The sequence below is a fragment of the Heterodontus francisci genome, chromosome 6 (genome assembly GCF_036365525.1).
Source record: "Heterodontus francisci isolate sHetFra1 chromosome 6, sHetFra1.hap1, whole genome shotgun sequence".
NCBI lineage: Eukaryota > Metazoa > Chordata > Chondrichthyes > Heterodontiformes > Heterodontidae > Heterodontus > Heterodontus francisci.
Window position 1 is genome coordinate 134,477,466 of NC_090376.1, and position 23,123 is coordinate 134,500,588.

At 43.2% G+C, this 23,123-nt stretch overlaps 1 protein-coding gene across 4 annotated transcripts in view; it reads right to left on the reverse strand.

Annotated features, from left to right (window-relative positions):
• The window catches only part of rbm26 (RNA binding motif protein 26), a 98,827-nt gene that overhangs the window by 62,696 nt on the left and 13,008 nt on the right, over positions 1–23,123 (reverse strand). For 2 of the 4 annotated variants that reach the window (XM_068034359.1, XM_068034361.1), the window contains exons 3-8: positions 17,252–17,388; positions 17,046–17,137; positions 14,671–14,861; positions 12,192–12,449; positions 11,490–11,729; positions 6,934–7,074 (exon numbers count right to left, since the gene is read on the reverse strand). In XM_068034359.1, coding sequence (XP_067890460.1) covers positions 6,934–7,074; positions 11,490–11,729; positions 12,192–12,449; positions 14,671–14,861; positions 17,046–17,137; positions 17,252–17,388 — 1,059 coding nt within the window. Of the gene's footprint in view, positions 1–6,933; positions 7,078–11,489; positions 11,730–12,191; positions 12,450–14,670; positions 14,862–17,045; positions 17,138–17,251; positions 17,389–23,123 lie in introns of all 4 variants that reach the window. The other 2 variants (XM_068034360.1, XM_068034358.1) reach the window with 1 other exon arrangement.

Genomic DNA, 23,123 nt, shown 5'->3' on the forward strand with positions numbered 1-23,123 from the left:
AAGTGAACACTGGGAGTTAGGCAGAAGGTTAAAAAGCAGGACCTCTAGGGTTGTAATCTCAGGATTACTCCGTGTACCATGTGCTAGTGAGGGTAGGACTAGGAGGATAAGGCAAATGAATGCGCGGCTGAACAGCTGGTGTAGGCGGGAGGGCTTCAGCTACTTGGACCAATGGGATCTCTTCTGGTGCAGAGGTGACCTGTACAAGAGGGACGGGTTGCATCTGAACTGAAAGGGGACCAAAATCCTTGTGGGGAGGTTTGCTAGTACTACTCGGGAGGGTTTAAACTAGTCTGGCAGGGGGGTGGGACCCAAAGTAGTAGTCTCTCCGATCAGATAGTTGAGGCAAATGTAGAGGTTAAAGCAAGCAAGTTCAGTAGGCAGGCCAGGCAGGGGCAGGACAGGGAGCGTGGAAGGTCTGGTAGGCTAAACTGCATTTACTTTAATGCAAGAAGCCTTACAGGTAAGGCAGATGAACTCAGGAGCATGGATCGGTACATGGGATTGAGATATTATAGCTATTACAGAAACGTGGTTGAGGGATGGGCAGGACTGGCAATGTTCCGGGGTACCGATGCTTCCGGCGTGACAGAAGTGGAGGTGAGAGAGGAGGGGGAGTTGCACTATTGATTAGGGAGGACATCACGGCAGTACTTAGAAAGGATATCCTGGGGGGAGGAACGTCCAGAGAGGCCATATGGGTAGAACTTAGAAATAAGAAAGGGGTTTTGGTCAGCTATGCGGCCTGGTCCAATCTGCACCTTCTCCTTTGTTATCTCTTGCCCCACCCCCACCTCACTTGCTTATAATCTGTGACTTTTCTAATATTTGTCAGTTCCGAAGAAGGGTCACTGACCCGAAACGTTAACTCTGCTTCTCTTTCCACAGATGCTGCCAGACCTGCTGAGTGATTCCAGCATTTCTTGTTTTTGAATAAGAAAGGGGTGATCACTTGGATGGGATTATACTATAGGCCCCCTCAATAGTCAGAGGGAATTGGAGGAGCATATATGTAGGGAAATCACAGATAGGTGTAGGAATTGTAGTTTTGTAATAGTAGGTGATTGTAACTTCCCTAATATTGACTGAAACTGCCTTAGTGCTAAGGAATCAGATGGGGAAGAATTTGTTAAGTGTGTCCAGGATAGTTTTCTGAAGCAGTATGTGGATGGCCCTACTAGAGAAGGGGCTACACTCGACCTCCTCTTAGGAAATGAGGCTGGGCAGGTGGTTGATGTGTCAGTGGGGGAGCACTTTGGGACCAGTGACCATAACTCGATTAGCTTCAAGATAGTTATGGAAAAGGATAGGACTAGTCCTCAAGTTGAAGTCCTAAATTGGGGGAAGGCTAATTTCGATGGCATCAGACAGGAACTCTCAAAAATTGATTGGGAGAGGCTGTTTACAGGTAAAGAGACGACTGGCAAGTGGGAGGCTTTTAAAAGTGAGATAGGAAGAATTCAGGGCCGGCATGTTCCTGTTAGATTGAAGGGCAAGGCTGGCAAGTTTAAGGAACCTTAGTTGACGAGGGATATTGAGGGTGTGGTAAGGACAAAGGAGGCATATGTCATGTATAGGCAACTGGGATCAAGCGAGTCCCTCGAGGAGCATAAGGGATGTAGGAGTACACTTAAGGAGGAAATTAGGAGGGTGAAAAGGGGCCATGAGGCTTCCCTGGTAGATGAGATAAAGGAGAATCCTAAAAGATTCTATAAGTATATTAAGAGTAAAAGGGTAGCTAGGGAGAGAGTAGGTCCCCTTAAGGAACAGTGTGGTAATCTATGTGTGGAGCCATGGGAAATGGGTGAGGTCTTAAATGAATACTTCTCGTCTGTATTTACCGTGGAGAAGGTCATGGAAGCTTGTGAGTTCAAGGGAGGGAACAGCGATATCCTGCAGCATATCAACATTACAAAGGAGGGGGTGTTGGAGGTTTTGAAGCGCATTAAGGTGGATAAATCCCCAGGGCCTGACCAGGTGTATCCTAGGATGCTATGGGAAGCACGGGAGGAGATTGCTGGGACCCTGGCAGAGATTTTTGTATCATCGTTAGCCACGGGTGAGGTACCGGAAGACTGGAGGATAGCTAATGCTGTCCCTTTATTTAAGAAGGGCAGCAGGGATAAGCCAGGGAACTACAGGCCGGTGAGCCTTACATCAGTGGTGGGAAAGTTATTGGAAGGGATTCTGAGAGACAGGATTTAGATGCATTTGGAAAGGCAAGGTCTGATTTGGGATAGTCAGCATGGCTTTGTGCGTGGGAAATCATGTCTCACGAATTTGATTGAGTTTTTCAAGGAGGTGACCAAGAGGATTGACGAGGGCAGGGCAACGGACATTGTCTACATGGACTTTAGCAAGGCCTTTGACAAGGTCCCGCATGGTAGGCTGATCCAGAAGGTTCGAACACTTGGGATCCAGGGTGAGCTAGCCAATAGGATGCAAAATTGATTTGGTGATAGGAGGCAGAGGGTGGTAGTCGAGGGTTGTTTTTCAGATTGGAGGCCGGTGACCAGTGGTGTGCCACAGGGATCGGTGCTGGGCCCTCTGTTGTCATATATATGAATGATTTGGATAAGAATGTAGGGGGCATTATTGGTAAGTTTGCAGATGACACCAAAATTGGTGGTACAGTGGACAGTGAAGGTTGTCTAAGGTTACAACAGGATATAGATCAACGAGGTAAATGGGCAAGGGATTGGCAAATAGAATTTAACGCAGACAAGTGTGACGTAATGCATTTTGGGAAGTTAAACCAGGGCAGGACATATACAGTGAATGGCAGAACCCTGGGGAGAGTTGTTGAGCAGAGACACCTTGGGGTGCAAGTACATAGTTCCCTGAAAGTGGCAACACAGGTAGACAGGGTGGTGAAGAAGGCGTATGGCATGCTTGCCTTCGTTGGCTGAGGCGTTGAGTACAAGAGTTGGGACGTCATGTTAAAGTTGTACATGAAGTTGGTTAGGTCGCACTTGGATGTACTGTGTGCAGTTCTGGTCGCCGCACTACAGGAAAGATGTGATTAAGCTAGAGAGGGTGCAGAAAAGATTCACAAGGATGTTGGCTGGTTTGGAAGGCTTGAGTTATAAAGAAAGATTGGATAGGCTGGGTCTGTTTTCCTTGGAGCGAAGCAGGCTGAGAGGGGACATGATAGAGGTATATAAAATTATGAGAGGCATAGATAGGGTAGGTAGCCAGAGTCTGTTTCCCATGGTAGGGGGTGACTAAAACTCGAGGGCATAGATTTAAGGTGAGAGGGAGGAGGTTTAAAGGGGATCAAAGGGGTAAAATTTTCACACAAAGAATAGTGGGTAGCTGGAATGAGCTGCCAGAAGAGGTGGTGGAGGCAGGAACAGTAGCAACATTTAAGAGGCATCTGGACAGGTACTTGAATGAGCAAGGCATTGAGGAATATGAAATTAATGCAGGCAGGTGGGATTAGTATCGATAGGCATTATGGTCGGCATGGACGCGGTGGGTCGAAGGGCCTGTTTCTATGCTGTACGACTCTATGGTCCTTCTCCATAGTGAACACAGATGAAAAGTAATCATTTAAAACCTCACCTATGTCCTCCGGCTCCACACACAGATTGCCACTTTGGTCCCTAATGGGCCCTACTCTTTCCCTAGTTATCCTCTTGCCCTTAATATACTTATAAAACACCTTAGGATTTTCCTTTATCTTGCCCGCCAATGATTTTTCTTGTCCTCTCTTCGCTTTAATTACTTTTTTTTTTAAGAACCCCCCTACACTTTCTATACTCCTCTAGGGCCTCCACTGTTTTCAGCGCTCTGAATCTGCCATAAGCCTCCTTTTCCTTCCTGATCCAATCCTCTATATCCCTTAACATCCAGGGTCCCCTGGACTTGTTAGTCCTACCCTTCACCTTAATGGGTACATGTTGGCTCTGAACCCTCACTGTTCCCTCTTTGATTGACTCCCACTGGTTTGATGTAGACTTTCCTACAAGTAGCTGCTCCCAGTCCACTTTGGCCAGATCCTGCTTTATCAGATTGAAATTGGCCTTCCCCCAATTCAGTACCTTTATTTCCGGCCCGTCTTTGTCCTTTTCCATAACTACCTTAAATCTTAGATTTATGGTCACTATCCCCGAAATGCTCCCCCACTGACACTTCTACCACTTGTCCAGCTTCATTCCCTACAATTAGGTCTAGTACTGCCCCTTCTCTTGTAGGACTTTCAATGCACTGGCTCAAAAAGCTCTCCTGTATGCATTTTAAGAATTCCGCCCCCTTTAAGCCTTTTGCACTAAGACTATCCCAGTTGATATTAGGTAAGTTGAAATCCCCTACTATTATTACCCTATTATTTTTACACCTCTGAGATTTGCCTACATATCTGCTCCTCTATCTCTCCCTGACTGTTGGAGAAGTGTAGTACACTCACAGCAAAGTGATTGCCCCCTTTTTGTTTTTAAGTTCTACCCATATGGCCTCATTTGAGGAACCTTCTAAGATATCATCCCTCTTTACTGCAGTAATTGACTCCTTGATCAGAAGTGCAATGCCACCTCCTCTTTTATCCCCTCCCCTGTCACGCCTGAAGATTCTATACCCTGGAATATTGAGTTGCCAGTCCTGCCCCTCCCTCAGCCATGTCTCTGTGACAGCAATATCATAATCCCATGTGCTAATCAATGCCCTTAATGCCTTATTAGTAAGACTCCTTACATTAAAAGAAATGCAATCCAGTCTTGCATTTTTCACTTGTGCCTTAACAGGCCTATATTTGCTCTGCCTTCCAGACTGACTCAGTTTATCTTGTATGTGAATCACACCCTACTGTACCTCCACTCTGTATCCCATTCCCCTGCCAAATTAGTTTAAACCCTCCCCCCCACAACAGCACTAGCAAACCTCCCAGCAAGGATGTTGGTCCTATTCTGGTTCAGATGCAACCCGTCTAACTTGTACAGGTCCCACCTTTGCCAGAAACAGACCCAGTGGTCCAGGAAACTAAAGCCCTCCCTCCTGCACCATCTCCTCAGCCATGCATTCATCTACTCAATCCTCCTATTCCTATACTCACTAGCACATGGCACCAGGAGTAATCCAGAGATTACAACCTTTGAGGTCCTGCTTTTTAATGTGCTACCTAGCTCCCTAAATTCTTGCTGCAGGACCTCATCCCTCTTTCTACCTAAGTCGTTGGTACCAATGTGTACCATGACCTCTGACTGCTCACCCTCCCCGTCAGAATGTCCGCTCAGTGACATCCTTAACCCTAGCACCATGGTGGCAACATATCATCCTGGAGTCACGTTTGTGGCCACAGAAACACCTATCTGTACCCCTTATACTAGAATCCCCTATACCCCTTTTCCTGCTCTGCTGTGCAGCAGGACCATCCGTGGTGCCACAAACTTGGCTGTTGCTGCTTTCCCTTGGGAGGCCATTCCCCCCAACAGTATCCAAAGCGGTATATCTGTTTGAGAGGGAGATGGCCACAGGGGACTCCTACACTACCACCCCTTTTCTGCCTGTGCTTCTGCCCGGAAGCGAACCTGAATTCCCACATTGCGCAGGAAAAAGCAGATCATGGGGCTGAGCTCTCCTGCCATGACTTAGCTTTAGATTAATTAGTTACTCCCTTAATTAAGAATTACTAATTACACTAGGGGCCTTGTTCTACTCCAAACACTACCCACTCCAACCTAAATCCCTAATAAATTACACTAAATTAAAAAAAACACTTTAGTAGTACTCACCTTATCACTTGAGGCTTTTTTTTTTTAAAAACATCCCCCCTTTTTTTTTATAAAGCTATTTAAATGCACTAACGGCGGTTTTTCAGCTCCCGCTCCGGATCAGCTTCCACCCAGGTCCGCCAGCTGCCGCTCCTGTCTTTCAGTTGTCCCTTCCTTCAACTCTTATATGTCTTTAAAACCCAAGCTTGGAGTCACTATTAAAATACTGCTCTACGCAATGGATCAAAGTCTTAACCATGACATCTAAGCACAGTACAAGTCGATTCAAACAAACATCACAAAGTATATCTATCCTCCTTGTCACCATTACAGCACTGAAATTTGCAAGTTTCCAAATACAAGAAAGCAAACAAGTCATCAAGTGAACTGTGGTTACTTTTAAAATTGTGGTAAACATCTGACAAGAACCAAAATTTTCACTTAACAGAATGAATTCTAATAAAAGCTTACTTGGATTAATCTCTCTTTTAGGGTACTGAGTTTGGACAATCAGGCATGATCTTAGTGAATGGCGGTGCAGGCTCAAAGGGCCGAATGGCCTACTCCTGCTCTATTTTCTATGTTTCATACCCACATATCTTGTATAGACAGAATACACAGTTGGAAAGCAATAAAAGTTGCATTTTACACCACAGGAATGGTCTATTTAAAATGTATATTCAACTGCTCTCCAGTGTACATCACAAATTAGGTTTGAATTAAGGCAACTGTTCATCTTATCCTTCCAAAATAACCAGTCCATTTTTCCATTTGTTAAGAGTTCCATGTCCTGCCCTCAACCATTACTGCAGATCACTCATTGCATAAATATTTGACATCTGCCCGAAATGTGCCCTCATGACCACTGATTTCAAATTTACTTTCTATATGGTCCAATGATGGTGCACTGGGCATCCCACCCAATATGCTCCTACCATTTTGATTTTGCTCCCCTATCCTCTGATTCCCACTCCCTCAGCTGGTCAAGAATCCACAACCATGCCTAGGATATCAAGGAATCTCTTACTTCTTTACTAGATACATTGCGTCATGTAACTTTCCCCTGCCCCTGGTCCAGCTGAAACAAAGCTTCCTCAAAATTTAACACAGGAAAGAAACCTCAAATGCACCATTTTAAAAAAAATGCGAGATGGGAACAAAAAAAAAATGAATGGAATATCTTATTTAAACTGGCCTAAAAGGTAAAAATGGATAATTGTCTTACCTGCTGTATATGGAGGAGGCTGTGCTGCAGGCGGCTGGTGATGAATCACTGATGTGACAACAGGAGGCACTGAACTAGTAATTGAGCTTGGGGGTGCATCCATTCCAGGAGGCTGAAGTGGTGGTAAAGGTGGTGGGGGACCTACTGAAATAAAAAGGAGCAAATCTAAAATGTCGACTGTACTTTTAAAAAGTAAATGAGCAGGTTTTTAGAAAGAAAATACTTGAACAAAACCAAGAGACCAAACCAAATGCATGCCAAGTTCCAAAGGAAAAACAAACAGGTAGGCGGTGGCGTAGTGGTATTATCACTGGACTAGTAACCCAGAGACCCAGGGTATTTCTCTGGGGACATGGGTTCGAATCCCACCACAGCAGAAGGTGGAACTTGAATTCAATTAATAAATCTGGAATTAAAAGCTAGTCCAATGATGGCCATGAAACCATTGTCGATTGTTGTAAAAGCCCATCTGGTTCACTAATGTCCTTTAGGGAAGGAAATCTGCTGTCCTTACCAAGTCTGGCCTACATGTGACTCCAGTCCCACAGCAATGTGGTTGACTCTTACGTGCCCTCTGAAATGGCCAAGCAAGCCACTCAGTTGTACCTAACCGCTACGAAGTCAATAAAAAGGAATGAAACCAGACGGACCAACCGGCATCGACCTAGGCAACGGAAACGACAACAGCAAACCCAGCCCTGTCGACCCTGCAAAGTCCTCCTTACTAACATCTGGGAGCTTGTGCCAAAGTTGGGAGAACTGTCCCACAGACTAGTCAAGCAACAGCCTGACAGAGTCATACTCACGGAATCATACCTTGCAATGTCCCAGACAGTGCCATCACCATTCCCGGGTGTGTCCTGTCCCACCGGCAGGACAGACCCACCAGAGGTGGTGGCACAGTGGTATACAGTAGGGAGAGAGTTGCCCTGGGAGTCCTCAACATCGACTCCGGACCCCATGAAGTCTCATGGCATCAGGTCAAACATGGGCAAGGTAACCACCTCCTACTGATTACCACCTACCGCTCTCCCTCAGCTGATGACTCAGTACTCCTCCATGTTGAACACCACTTGGAGGAAGCACTGAGGGTGGCAAGGGCAAAAAATGTACTCTGGGTGGGGGACTTCAATGTCCATCACCGAGTGGCGCGGTATCACCACTACTGACCGAGCTGGCCGAGTCCTAAAGGACATAGCTGCTAGACTGGGTCTGCGGCAGGTGGTGGGGGAACCAACACGAGGGAAAAACATACTTGACCTCGTCCTCACCAATCTGCCTGCCGCAGATGCTTCTGTCCATGGCAGTATTGGTTGGAGTGACCACCGCACAGTCCTTGTGGAGACGAAGTCCCGCCTTCACGTTGAGGATACCGTCCATCGTGTTGTGTGGCACTATCACCGTGCTACATGGGATAGATTTCGAACAGATCTAGCAATGCAAAACTGGGCATCCATGAGGCGCTGTGGGCCATCAGCAGCAGCAGAATTGTACTCAACCACAATCTAACCTCATGGACCGGCATATCCCCCACTCTACCATTACCATCAAGCCAGGAGACCAACCCTGGTTCAATGAAGAGTGCAGGAGGGCATGCCAGGAGCAGCACCAGGCATACCTCAAAATGAGGTGCCAATCTGGTGAAGCTACAACCCAGGACTACTTGCATGCCAAACTGCGTAAGCAGCATGCAATAGACAGAGCTAAGCGATCCCATAACCAATGGGTCAGATCTAAGCTCTGCAGTCCTGCCACATCCAGCCATGAATGGTGGTGGACAATTGAACAACTAACTGGAGGAGATGGCTCCACAAATATCCCCATCCTCAAAGATGGGGGAGCCCAACACATCAATGCAAAAGATAAGGCTGAAGCATTTGCAACAATCTTCAGCCAGAAGTGCCGAGTTGATGATCCAACTCGACCTTCTCCTGAAGTCCCCACAGATGCCAGACTTCAGCCAATTCGATTCACTCCGCGTGATATCAAGGAACGACTGAAGGCACTGGATACTGCAAAAGCTATGGGCCCTGACAATATTCCGGCAATAGTACTGAAGACCTGTGCTCCAGAATGTGCTGTGCCCCTAGCCAAGCTGTTCCAGTACAGCTACAACACTGGCATCTTGCCTGCAATGTGGAAAATTGTCCAGGTATGTCTTGTACACAAAAATCAAGACAAGTCCAACCCGGCCAATTACCGCCCCATCAGCCTACTCTCAATCATCAGTAAAGTGATGGAAGGTGTCATCAATAGTGCCATCAAGCGGCACTTGCTTAGCTATAACCTGCTCAGTGACACTCAATTTGGGTTCCGCCAGGGCCACTCAGCACCTGACCTCATTGCAGCCTTGGTTCAAACATGGACAAAAGAGCTGAACTCAAGAGGTGAGGTGAGAGTGACTGCCCTTGACATCAAGGCAGCATTTGACAAAATATGGCATCAAGGAGCCCTAGCAAAACTGAGGTCAATGGAAATCAGGGGGAAAACCCTCCGCTGGCTGGAGTCACACCTGGTGCAAAGGAAAATGGTTGTGGTTGTTGGAGGTCAATCATCTGAGCTCCAGGACATCACTGCAGGAGTTCCTCAGGATAGTGTCCTCGGCCCAAACATCTTCAGCTGCTTCATCAATGACCTTCCTTCAATCATAAGGTCAGAAGTGGGGATGTTTTCTGATGATTGCACAATGTTCAGCACCATTCGTGACTCTACAGATACTGAAGCAGTCCGTGTAGAAATGCAGCAAGACCTGGACAATATCCAGGCTTGGGCTGATAAGTGGCAAGTAACATTCGCGCCACACAAGTGCCGGGCAATGACCATCTCCAACAAGAGAGAATCTAACCATCTCCCCATGACATTCAACGGCATTACCATCACTGAATCCCCCACTAACAACATCCTAGGGGCTACCAAAGGCCAGAAAATGAACTGGAGTAGCCATATAAATACCGTGGCTACAAGAGCAGGTCAGAGGCTGGGAATCCTGAGGAGAGTAACTCACCTCCTGGAATACTCTCCACTTGAGTGTTGTTGGAGCTACAGCCATCCAAGCAAGAAGCTTGACACCATCCAGGACAAAGCAGTCCACTTGATTGGCACCCCATCTACAAACATTCACTCCCTCCACCACCGACGCAGTGGCAGCAGTGTGTACCATCTACAAGATGCACTGCAGCAATGCACCAAGGCTCCTTAGACAGCACCTTCCAAAACTGCGACCCCTACCAACTGGAAGGACAAGGGCCACCTGCAAGTTCCCCTCCAAGTCACACACCATCCTGACTTGGAACTATATCGCTGTTTCTTCACTGTCGCTGGGTCAAAATCCTGGAACTCCCTTCCTAACAGCACTGTGGGTATACCTACCCTAAATGGACTGCAGCAGTTCAAGAAGGCAGCTCACCACCACCTTCTCAAGGGCAATTAGGGATGGGCAATAAATGCTGGCCTGGCCAGTGACGCCTACATCCTATGAATGAATAAAAAAAGAAACCTGTATTTATATAGCATCTTTCAGGACCACGTGACCCCTCAAGCATTTCATATCCTGTGATGTGCAGTAACTATTACTGCAGATAAACACAGCAGCCAAGTTGCACACAGCATATTCCCACCAATACCAATGAAATTATATAACCAGATAATAACTGAGAGAAAGCGCGCATGAGCGAGAGGAAGAGTGAGAGAGCGAATGCAAAATTTAAGGTTGGAAGGCATCCAAAGGAAACGGGTGCATGTCGAAACCATGGCCATGCCTTACACAGCATGGCAGTAAGAGAAGATCACATGATTCTTAAAGCAACAACGAGGACACAGATCTTAGAGGGACACAGTTGAGATTTTTTCCTACACTGAATAATAGCTCCAGTGTCACCCATGAAAAGATACTAAGTTGTGAAAGAGCTCCATTTTTTTTTTTTTACTTATTCTCTCCCACCCCACTTCACAGAGGCATCCTCTCTTGACTGGGTGTTGCTTGCAAGAACTTCTGTTACCTCCTTCTACCTTGTCTAAGTTAACCATTATTGCGTGGAAGCCTGGACAAAACTGTCAATGGACTAGTTAAATGAGAGGGCTTCAAACTGTGCCTGATCTTGTTCTCAACTGCCATTCACATGTATATTTACAGAAAGTAGTTTTGGGACAGGAAATGAAGCAGAAACTAATTCCCCTGCTCCTATCCCAAAGATTCTTTAGTTGATTAGTGCCACTACAGCAGCAGAAATCAGCCAACCCAATTAGAATTTCTCTTGATGGACTATGATGTCATATTCCAAATAGCGGCTCAGTAATTATCAAGCAATTTGTTACCAACAGATAGGGTGAGGAAACTCTCAAGCAAATCTGAATTTAGAAAGAAAATCTGTTGGAAAGTGGTGGAATTACAAGCTTCAGAAGTGCAGGCATTGATTTCAGAAGTGGGAGAATATTTTAAAAATGCCAATATTATTACTCTACACACAATAACCTACAATGTATTCTGGTGAAGTGACCACTGTTTATCCTACCATTTTTTTTTAAATGGTGGCACAAACAGAAAACTTATACTTTACCTGCAACAGGAGGAAGACTTGGTGGTAATGGTCCCGGTGGAGGGACTGGAGGCCTGAGATTAACAGGTGGAGGAGTCAGAATGGGTGGTGGTAGAGGAAGGGCAGGAGGGTTTGGTCCCTCAACTACTGGGGGCTGCGAGGGAAAAGGCAGCATGCCGGGAAGATTCACATCCTCTACCACTACTGGATCACTCCCATGGTCAAATGGACACATGTCACCTCTCAGACAGAGACCCTTTTCTGTAAAACACAAAGAAGAAATGCAGTGTAAAGCATATATAATTAAAACAATCTGCAACACATCCAAAGAAACTTTCATGCCAATGTATTATGATATTACATAGTTGTTTCAACAATACAGTACAGTAGAAGCCTCTTAATGGGACATCCCTGCTGTGAGCGAAACATTTTCTTTATCCAGCCGTTCCTATTAAGCAAACAAAGTAGAATGGAGGGAATAAATGGATGCCTGTTTCAATGTTTTGTTTTAATGAACATTCCCATTATTAAGTGCCTATTAGCTAGTATGCACTGTATTTCCAAATTGGTTTAAGTTCCATTCCCCATAGAAAATCATGTTTGTTTTTTTTTTAAATGTTAAAATCGTGTTAGCATTAGCCAGTTACAGCATTTGAATTTAAAAGAATTTAGTGTTTAGATGGGGTTACAATCTGTTTCAACATTGTAATAGCCCAGTCTTACCGTCATAGTCTCTACAACGCTTCTTTGGAAGTGGTCCTCTTCCATATGAGTTATGATCTATCTGGTCTTCATGGTACTCTGACCAACTTTCTATCGTGGTGTTACCATGGTGAGCTGGTGCTATAACTGTGATTGCACTACTTAGAGTCGGAACAGGATAATGGCCAGATGTTATGTTTGGCATAGTATTGGGAGTGTAGCCACTTTCTGATGATTCTGTCCTGTCAAGGTCATACTTTGACTTTCCTGAATCCCGCTCTAAAGAATAAAAAGGATCCTGTATTAAAATTATAACCCTTTCATCATTTTTAAACTTACTGAAAGCCACATCTATACAAATTGTTTGTACTTGATATTTTAGACATGAGATTTTGAAGTTAAAAATAAGATTGTTACACTTACATTGTTCATAATTTACGATACGTAACTACGCAACAGCATATTCAACAGAAAACATTTTTAAATGTAAGTTGACAGCTTTAATGGACTTCCCTGGAGTGCCATCTGCACCAAAGACACTAAATTGTACACTCATTATGCAACAATAAATATGTTCTTAAATGAACTATATAAAAATTGCTGTAAATTAGCTAGTAGTGCACTCTGCTGTTAGTCAGTCCAAACAAAACCTGATAAATTAAAATTGAGAACAGAAGGCAAGACACCATTATGGTAAACCCTATTTTCTCCGCCTACCACTGTGATATACAAGGTTATTCAACCAATCACAAACTTTTACTAGCTCTTTTAGCATTAGATGTCAGAGAAATCCATTCAGATTTTGTCTCCCTCAGTTGGTTAGATGTCTCATCTCTGCTTTACCTTCATCTCTACTCAATTGCTCAGTTAAGATTGTAGATAGTTCTTTCAAAGAGTCAGCACAAGCATGATGGACTAAACGGCCTCCTTCTGTGCTGCAATATTCTTTGAAAACGAAATCCCTTGAATCTCTTAAGATTTGTTGCATTAGCAAGGCACTCCCCACCTCAAATAAGAGTCACAATATAAAACTTAAGCTCTCCATTCACAGGTCAACTAGTGAACTCAAAATCTTTGTTCCTAATATTTTTCAACTCATGCACATCAAAAGGATTTTGTTAGAAGAGCATGTGCTAAGTCAGCAACAAACGCACAAGCAGCAATTGTATGCGTGCTGTATGACTTTGAACCATGGAAAATTTATAAGCAGACCACCAACAGATCTGTACCTTGTAGATAACACAGATTAGTACAACAACTACTTCATTTATATAGCTTCAATGGAGTAAAATGTCCCAATGTGCTTCACAGGAGTGTTATTGGAGAGCTGTAAAGATCTTGAAGGTCTGTTGAGTTAGAGAAGGTTAGCGATAAGTAGGGGCAAGATCATGTTGGGATTTCAACACAAGGATGAGAATTATAAAATCAAGGGCAATGTAGGTCAGAAAACACAGGGCAATGGGTGAACAGGACATGTCAGTTAGGATACATGTTGCAAGAGTTTTGAATGAGCTCATGTTTATGGAGAGTGGAAGGTAGGAAGCCAGTCAGGAGAGCATGGTCATTGAGGGCTGTTGCACCAGAAGCCCCTCGAAAATAAATGCACATATACACAATGCAACATGTTGAGAACAAGTTGAGGCTACCCTAGGACATTTCTGCAGCTTGTGGGGTAATTTTGTGGCATACATCACCATGTCACAAAAATAAGTTACATAGTTTAGGAAACTGGATATCCTGCCTGTGGGATATGATTAAGTTGAAATTTTGGGTCATGCCGCATATATAGCAAATAAGTAAGTGATTAAATAAATTTGAATGAGAAAAAAAACTTTTTAACCACATAGTAGGTTAAGCCATCGCCAGAAATGAAGACTCAACATCCCAGGTTATCAGCAAAACCTGACTGTAGCCACCCAGTTGAAGACATGCTTCCTGCTTATTATTCTACACTACAAGCACCTCATCAACTGACCTAGTACATACTGTAACGGGGCTATAAAGAACAAACCTACATTCTACCCCTCAATTATACACAAATGCACCATGCCACCAAGCTACTGAATAAAAGCTTCAGGCTGAGAAAGCAACCAATGTCAGAACAGAATAGCTAGAAATGGTGGGCAGGTTTCAATAAAAAGCAGTTGCTTTGCATGCATATGCATGGGAAACTGGTTCATGCTGTTCAACTCACGTTACAAAAGAGCCTTTGAGGCTGCTCATTCATTTTAAGTAAGACCCTATATAGCCAGAGAGAGAATATATTTATCTCATTAAAAGGACAGTATGTCTACCCAGTATGCCAAGTCTAATCAGATTTAATTTTTATTTCAGTTGCATACTCAAAAGCCAAGATTATAAAAGATTTCCCTACAGAATTCCTTTAAGTGATCACAAACATAGCCAACCAGCAGCATTCAGGACAAGTCAGGATAAAATGCTGACCCAAAGTGTTTTTAAGTACAAAGCTCAAGACTTATTTACATCTGATTATAACTACCTCTGCTTCTACTCCTGCTTCTGCTCCTGTCCCTGTTTCTTTCCTTACTCCAACTGCGACTCCGACTCCTACTGTAGCTTCGGCTTCTTCCTCTTCTTCTGTTGTATCTGTCCCTGTATGAATCTCTCCTTGAAGGATATCGGTCGTACTCCCTTTTACGAGAACGATCAATTTTTCTGTCATCGCGGTTTCTAAAAGTTAACAGAAACTGTAACATTACTGAATGATTATCTGACTCCTTCCCTGATCTTAACTAAAAACCATGTACTCATTAGGCAACTATTCCAATCTGGCTGATTATGCACTTTTCTAACCCAGCTACAGACCAACATTCTTCCTGCTGAATCGGAACTCCATATAGGTTTCAGAACAAAGGCTGATGGGCTGTTTCAAGGTTAATGTATTATGTGGTACACCTAATCAATACAACATAGTGTTCTCACAGTTACCCATCCTCAGGAAAGATATTTTTGGCATTCAAGATTTGATAGAATGGCAACATAATAAATTTCCCTCAAATCAGTTCTAAGGTGTGGCACAATGTGTGGTGAGTCACAGGCGGCAGAAAGGTTCCTGGTCTGAGCCAACCTCAGCCAAGGTAGCAGCAGCTGCACTATAATTGGGCTACATGTAATCAGGCTTTTGGAGGTGGGGAGGGTGGGGAGTTGGGGGGGGGGGGGTTGGGGGGAGAAGTGGGGGCATGGTTGGGGGGTTACTAAGGGATCCCCTGTCCCAATCTAGCCATTCAATCATTTGGACAGTACCATGGATGCTATCAGTCTTGAACTTCATGCTTAATTCGGGCAAATAGCCAAACACTTGCCATTTACAAATTGACAATGGCCAGCTGACAAGGTGTCTGGAGTACTGTTGGTGCTAATGGAATCAAACACACAAGTCACTACTTTTCAAGAAGAGGGGTGGAGAAAGGAGGTTAAGAAATTGGTAAGATAAAAATAATACATTTCAAGTATGCGAGGATTGAACTCAGCCCCCTGTCTTTCCTGAAAACCCTGCCCCCTATAATCACACAGTTCTGATATGGATTGAGATACATTAAAGACACCTAGGGGTTGAAGTCAGATGTAAAAAGCCTATGTGCTTGTGCCAGAAGCACCTAGAAATTTGCAGGGATTCTCTCTAATGGTTGTGTGGAATTCTCAACAAGGCCGATGAGTGATGGCCAGTTTCCAGAATATTTAACATAACCGACAATAAACAATATAACACTAAATTATTGACCTGTAATTACTACAACCTTTAGGGGCACTATTAAAGAAACTAGAAAACTAACCCTTGAACAGAGGAGTGTTCCTATGCCCCAGCTGTGGTTACTGAGATGTGACTTGGGCCAGGCTGCATCAATAGCACAAAGACAAAATATGGGGCGGGTTCACCGAACAAATCATTCAAAAACATCTAATAGGATCGCGCGAGCATAACTAATCTGCTAAGCTTTCCAAAATTACAGCCCTCCTCCAACTGTAGGTCACAAACAATCTACTCCTTGGTATCTAGAGAGAGTTTGAGTTTTTTTCTCTGTATGCTGTTACTTAGACCCTGTCTGGAGTACTGTGTTTATTTTTATTATCTAATCATAAGGAGGATGTTACTGCCCTTGAGAAAACATACGAGCTTGAAAGTTAGTCCAATTGACTTTTGATTATAAAAGGGAATTGGGAAAACTAAGCTCTCAATCATTAAGATTGGTCACTTAGAACAGAAGATTTGTACACCCACATTATATCACTACTCCACTATACCAGCTAAGTTACATTCACATGAATACATTCACCACAAGCGGTGCGACTTTATCTTTGCCCGGTCTCCATTAAAGATAAACTCACAAATTCCCCTTCTACCTGCATTTCTTGGCATGCTACTATACTTCAGGTTATTGAAATGGCATTGCTTCCTTAAAGAAATCTACGATCAATTTTTTGCTATTTCTCCAAAAGCTTTCTGAACCTTATCCATACCAAGCAGTTTAAGTCAACTACATCTGCTGTTAGTTTCTAAATGGAGTGGTGCTCTTAGCAGTGACCTCTTTTGAAACTATTAAAATTTGACATGTTAAATGGGAGGAACCATATGGCAAAAAGTCAAAACTTGTAAAAAAAAAAGACAAGCTCCTCAGAAGTATGTGGAAAATGGTTAAGAAATAGAAGCTGAAAAGAAAAACCAATCAAACCACAGGAATGGCTCACTTTGTGTTCAACAGTAACAGCGTTTTACGAGGGTGATAAATTTAGATGAATAAAGCTTTTCTAGGTGAAAATGGTGACAAAATTAGTCTTCAAGGAGAAGACTGTAAGAAATTGCTAACACCTACTTAAGGATTTTAAAAATTACGAACTTGAAAACAGCACAGTTACCGGTTATCTCTGTGTCGCGATCCTGACTGCAGTGGGCTGTGATTCAGTCTCCTTGTAAATTTTTTGTCTCGATCATCTTCATCTTTGCTTCCCTATTTTTAAAGTTGGGAAATGAACTAATATTGAAGCTAAGCATCAGAAATGTTTCCGATTATATAACAACTTCAAAAAAAAAAAATCAAGAATTGTAATCATGCTAAACATACCTCTTCTTTTCGATCCTCCCTTTCCTGTCGTTGTGCAGGCTCAGATTTTACATTCACAGATGGCAATTGCTCAGACTGAGGTAGATAACTCTTTGCAGTTATAGCTTCAAAAAGCTTTTCTACAAATGTATGGGTGTCTGTAAAGGAATATAGAATTATTGCCATACAACTAAGATGAAAAGTTCAGCAAAATCCAATATTTTAGCACAACTTAAACTATTAAATTAATGAGCCAAAAGGTTAACAGATGATTTTTTTTTTTTACTTTGAATTCAAACTGCTTTTTCATGGAACAGACAAAATACATGAGCCACTGACTATTTCTACTTACTAAGTTCTTAAAGTATGATATGTACAATATAGTTTCCAAAGCCAAGGTCAAGTTTTAAAAGTGCAAAAAACTATATTTCAACTTCAATGACTTTGTTAGAAAGCTATGAACATTGTTACGACCAGGTGACAGAGGTCTAGGGTTCCCTTTCACTCTTCACCTGGTCTTACTGTAACAGGGTTTAATTTTAAACACGCAGTGTTTTAGCTCCCCCTTGGTGAATCCTTGTTCACCACTTTCCAATTATAAGGCAAAGAATCCAGCACAAACAGGCTTTCATAGGTATAAAGAAGAAAGGTTGAAATTTATTAAACTTAAAACTCGAATTCGGTTAACGCCTACGGATACACGCACGCCCCACACTAGCATGCATACGCGATACATACATGCAAATAGAGACAGAAAACAGAAGAAAAATAAAGTGGAAAGGTTTAAGGCACTATCTGAAGAGTTGTTGTTATGGTTCTTCAAGTTCACTGTAGAGTCTTTGACTGTAGGTAGATCTTGCTTTTCATTGGGGCCTAGTATTCTTCTTAAACCTTGTTTGCTGTAGGAGACTTTTCTCTCTTGGGGTGCATGCGCCTTCAGTGGATCCAGAGGCTTGTGAGAAAGAGATGGGAGCAGACAGGAGAGAGGTTTCCTCAGTCCAGGAGCATTCTGCCTTTTGCCCAAACTGTTTGTACAAATTCAAAAAAATCAAGTTGCCCAGCAGGTTAGTCATGTGACTCGCTGGTTTGACCATGTCGGTTTGTGTATTTAGCCATCTTAGCAATCAACCTGAAATGCAAGCTCCCCCATCTTCAACGTCTGGTGATCAAAATACCACTGTGGGTTGAACGTGTCAGGGAATGGCTGCTTTGTCCTTCCAAACACTGTCTGTTAATATGCAAATGTATTTTCCAGCCACGGCTGATCTGTTTAACAAGTCCTTTGTGAACTCCAGTAATGGTTTAAAATCAATGTTCATGTCAAAATTAATGTGCCTCATTGTTGGCAGGTGGGGGCCTAGCAATGACAACATGTTTAAAAAAAAGGTATCAATGGATGTACAGCTCAAATGCTTGGCTCAGTTGGTAGCACACTCACCTCAGTCTGAAGGTTGTGGGTTCAAGTTCCACTTCCAGAGATTTGAGCATATAATTTGGATTGGCAGTCCACTGCAGTACTGAGGGAATGCTGCCCAGTTGGAGGTGCTGTCTTTCCAATGAGGCCCTGTTTGCAGTCAAATGGGCATAAAAGATCCCAAGACACTATTTTGAAGAGCAGAGGAGCTTTCACTGGTACCCTGGCCATCTTTATAACCAAACCGATATTAACAGATTTTCTGGCCATTATTACATTGCTGTTTGTGTGGCCTTTATTTGCGCAAACAGGCTGCTGTGTTTCCTGCATTACAACATGGGTTGAGAAGCACTTTGGGACATTCTGAGCCCAAAGGTTATACATAAATGCAAGGCTGTCTTCTTCCTTTCAAAACACCCATTCAAGTTCACTTAGCCAATTGAAACAAATGGCAAATTTTGGGGAAAAAAAGCACTAAACCGGCCAGAACCAGGTGGCACTTCAGTTTAATCCACAGTCGGAATTCAGGGTCCAACTAATTGCGTGAAAGTGTCTATTCTGCACACTTTGAAGGTCTTAAAATAAAACTAATTTGCAGCCTCTTCTTGAATTCCTATTTGGGCTGCTTCCATAAATGTTTTCATTCGAACAGTGGCAATTTAATTGAGGTGATTACAATTATGAATGTATCTAGAGATGGAACAGAAACAGATTGTTTCCATCAGTTGGGCAGTTCAGAATGAGGGGTCATAAACCACTTAAAATTAATCAAAGTTTGGACAGATAGCAGGAAATAACTTTAAGGGGTAAAGTTTCCACTTGATGTGCAATTGGGAAAATACGACTGAAATTGCACTGGTTAGGTCACAGTTTCTGCCAAAATGAATTTGCATAATCACAAATGCAAAGTCTTCCATAACAATCAGGCAGCGGAATTGTTATTTTTTTTCCTATCCATTAAAAAATATTCATTGAAGTATTTAATAGTAACTTGGTGCAGTTTTATCAATGCAGGCTGAAAATGCTTTTAAAATAAAAAAATAAGCATTTAAGCGTCCACCTGTGAACAACCTGAAATAAACTCATTGAAAATGACCAAAAGAACTATACGCAACCATTTACTACTTTTATTAGGGTGCAGTAGTCAGTTTCTTAGTAAATTAAACATTTTTTGACACGTAAAATCTTTTAAAGCATGACGAGTGCCTTTGTGTCAAAGAAAATGAGTGCAGGTAGTGCCTGTGTGGAGAAAATGAGCACAATTTAAAGAGTCTTTCCATACCAGTGTATCAGTAGAAACTCGCAATGTCAACCAAGTGCTGTGAACAGTATTGTGGATGGGGCCTAATCCAGACAAATTGAATTTTGAACCACCATAAAAGATCGCGTAAAACCCAAAAAGTAAGTGGTTTTGGGGGTAACTTGGGTTTAAAATTTCCTGTTCTTTTGTGTTGGTTCGGCTGATTATGGTACAGACTGGTTGCAGAAGTAGCAGAAAGTCTACCCCTGATCTGCAAATAGGCTATGGAGTGCACTATCAGAGTTTGTGACTCAAACAGACCAAAGTCAACACTTAACAGGTTGACTAGGTGGTTGTTAGATGCACCAGCCTACATATCACCACACAGAAAACATAGCCACAAGGTATAATACTGTAAAACAATACAAACTCAAAAGAATTACAAGTAATCCCATTGGCAAATGTATTTTTAAATTCGAAATTACGCTGCCAGCAATTTAATTAATTTACAACATACCTGCCAACACCTGAGGCTGTGAACACATCTGCCCTGAAATAGCTAGCTCCTGCAGAGCAACAAATTCCCAGACATCACAAGGTGGCGACAGATCCATACAAACATACCAATATAAAAGTGCAAGAAAAGACCATCAGGCGCCTCAGGCCTACCACCCAGGCGTAGTGAAACTACGACTAATCCCCCAACCATGCAATTACCTGAAATACGCAAAAGAAGAATAAATCCTGCAGCAAACTAAGAAATAGCTTTTGGAAATTCCTTTCCAGCTCCCCAAAGCAATTAATAAAAGCTACAGAAGACTAAACCCACATACATGCCCAAAATGCAATTACTAACAATTCAGCTTCAATAGCTGGCAATGTCCTATTCACTCATGAATCTGACAAGTTCCTTTGTAAAGTACAGCAAAAAATCCCTAAGCACTGCATGTTCAGATGCCACTGAAAGAAATACTTCCAGGCTTCCAAGAACTCTTTTACCATCTATTGTGTACGTATAACCTTTCATCGTAACATCTCTATCTCAAGTCAACGAATCCAAACCCTGACTAAATTCACATCCTTCGCTTTAAAAACTTCTTCAATGCAGTAAAAATAATAGCATATGGGAACTCACACACCCACCCACAGACCAGAATCTCTGGCTTGTTAATTGGAAAATGGGTCAAGTTGCCCATAAGCCACTTTTACATTAGGACTCTTTTTAGTTTGGATTCAGAGAGACTAGAATGGTCACACTGATAAATCAAGCTCCCTTATTAAAGTGACAGAGCATCGAGAGTCAGTTTTTCTTGAATATACATTCTGCCACTGGATTAAAAATGGCCAACTTTAGCAGTGCAAATATAGGAAAGTGGATCTCAGACATCAGTCTTTTAGAGTTTGAGCTAAACAAGCATCAATATAAAAGTACCTTTGTTCAGTTTTGGTCAGCACGCTTTTTTCTCAGCAGTCAGAGCTGAATTTGATCCCAGATCACAGGGGAAAAGGGATCATGCGTTAACCTCCCTCATTAACCAGCTCCTTGAAAAACAGACAACTTAATGTATATTCAAACATATATACCCAAATAATTGCTGGAAAGAGCAGCTGTGGAGAGAGAAACAGAGTTAATGTTTCAGGTCTATGACCTTTCATCAGGACTGGAAAAATTTAGCGATGTAACAGGTTTTAAAGCAAGCACTGAGGCAGGGAAAGGCAGTTGGGGGGGCTGGGGAGTAATGGTGAGTCAAGTCTGTGATAGAGTGGAAGGCAGGAGTGATTAAGTGACAAGAAGGATAATTGTGCAAGGCAAAAGGAAGCGGTATTTGGAGAAATGAAGAAAGAGATATGATTAAAGGAGATCTAAATGGGAAAAGAATCATCGCCAACAGCTGCTGTTCAAAAGCAAAAAAACACAAACAGATAAAAAAAAGGAAATGGGGGCAGAGGTTACGATCTGCAAAACAAAAGATGAGGTGCTAGTCCTCAGGCTTATGTTGAATTTCATTGGAATGCTTCAGGAGGCCGAGGACAGAGTTCAGAATGGGAGCAGATTGGGGAATTAAAATGACAGGCAACTGGAAGTTCGAGGCTACACTTGCGGACTGAACTAAGGTGCTCCGCAAATCGGTGGCCCAATTTGCAATTGATCGCTCCAACGTAAAGCACCGTGAGTAGCAAATACAGAATACTAAATTGAAAGTACAAGTAAAACACTTTCAACTGGAAGGGGAATTTAGGCTCTTGGACGGTGAGAAGAGAGGAGGTAAGAGGATAGGTGTTGCATCTCCTCGGCTTGCATGGCAAAGTGTCATGAGATGGGAGACAGTAATAGAGGAGTGGACAAATGTGTTGTGGAGGGAACCGTCCCTTCGGAAAGCTGAAAGGGGATGTGTTTGGTGGTGACATCACACTGGAGATGGCAGAGATAGAAAATAGGAGTAGGCCATTTGGCCCTTCGAGCCTGCACCACCATTCAATACGATCATGGCTGATCATCCAAACTCAGTACCCTGTTGCCGCTTTCTCCCCGCATCCCTTGATCCCTTTAGCCCCAAGAACTATATCCAACTCTTTCTTGAATATATTTAATGATTTGGCCTCAACTGCTTTCCATGGTAGAGAATTCCACAGGTCCCCAACTCTCTGGGTGACGAATTCCCTCCTCATCTCAGTCCTAAATGGCTTACCCCTTTATCCTTAGACTGTGAATCCTGGTAAAGGTCTGCAGAGGAAACCCGACCCGAGCCCGAATGCCAGACCCGGAAGTCCGACCCGACACCCGACCCGACCCTGATGGGTCCCGATGGCCTGTGTCGGGTTCAGGTCAGGTCGGACTTCAGGTCCGGCATTCGGGCTCAGTCGGGTGTCCTTTGCAGACCTTTGACCCCTGGTCCTGGACTCCCCCGCCATCAGGAACATCCTTCCTGCATCTAGTCTGTTCAGTCCTGTTAGAATTTTGTAGGTTTCCAGATCACCTCTCATTCTTCTAAACTCTAGCGAATACAAGCCTAATCGACCCAATCACTCTTCATACGTCAGTTCTGCCATCCCAGGAATCAGTCTGGTGAACCTTCGCTGCACTCCCTCCATAGCAAGAATGTCCTTCCTCAGATAAGACGACCAAAACTGCACACAATACTCCAGATGTGGTCTCACCAAGGCCTTGTATAATAGCAGCAAGACATCCTTGCCCCTGTACTCAAATCCTCTCGCTATGAAGGCCACCATACCATTTG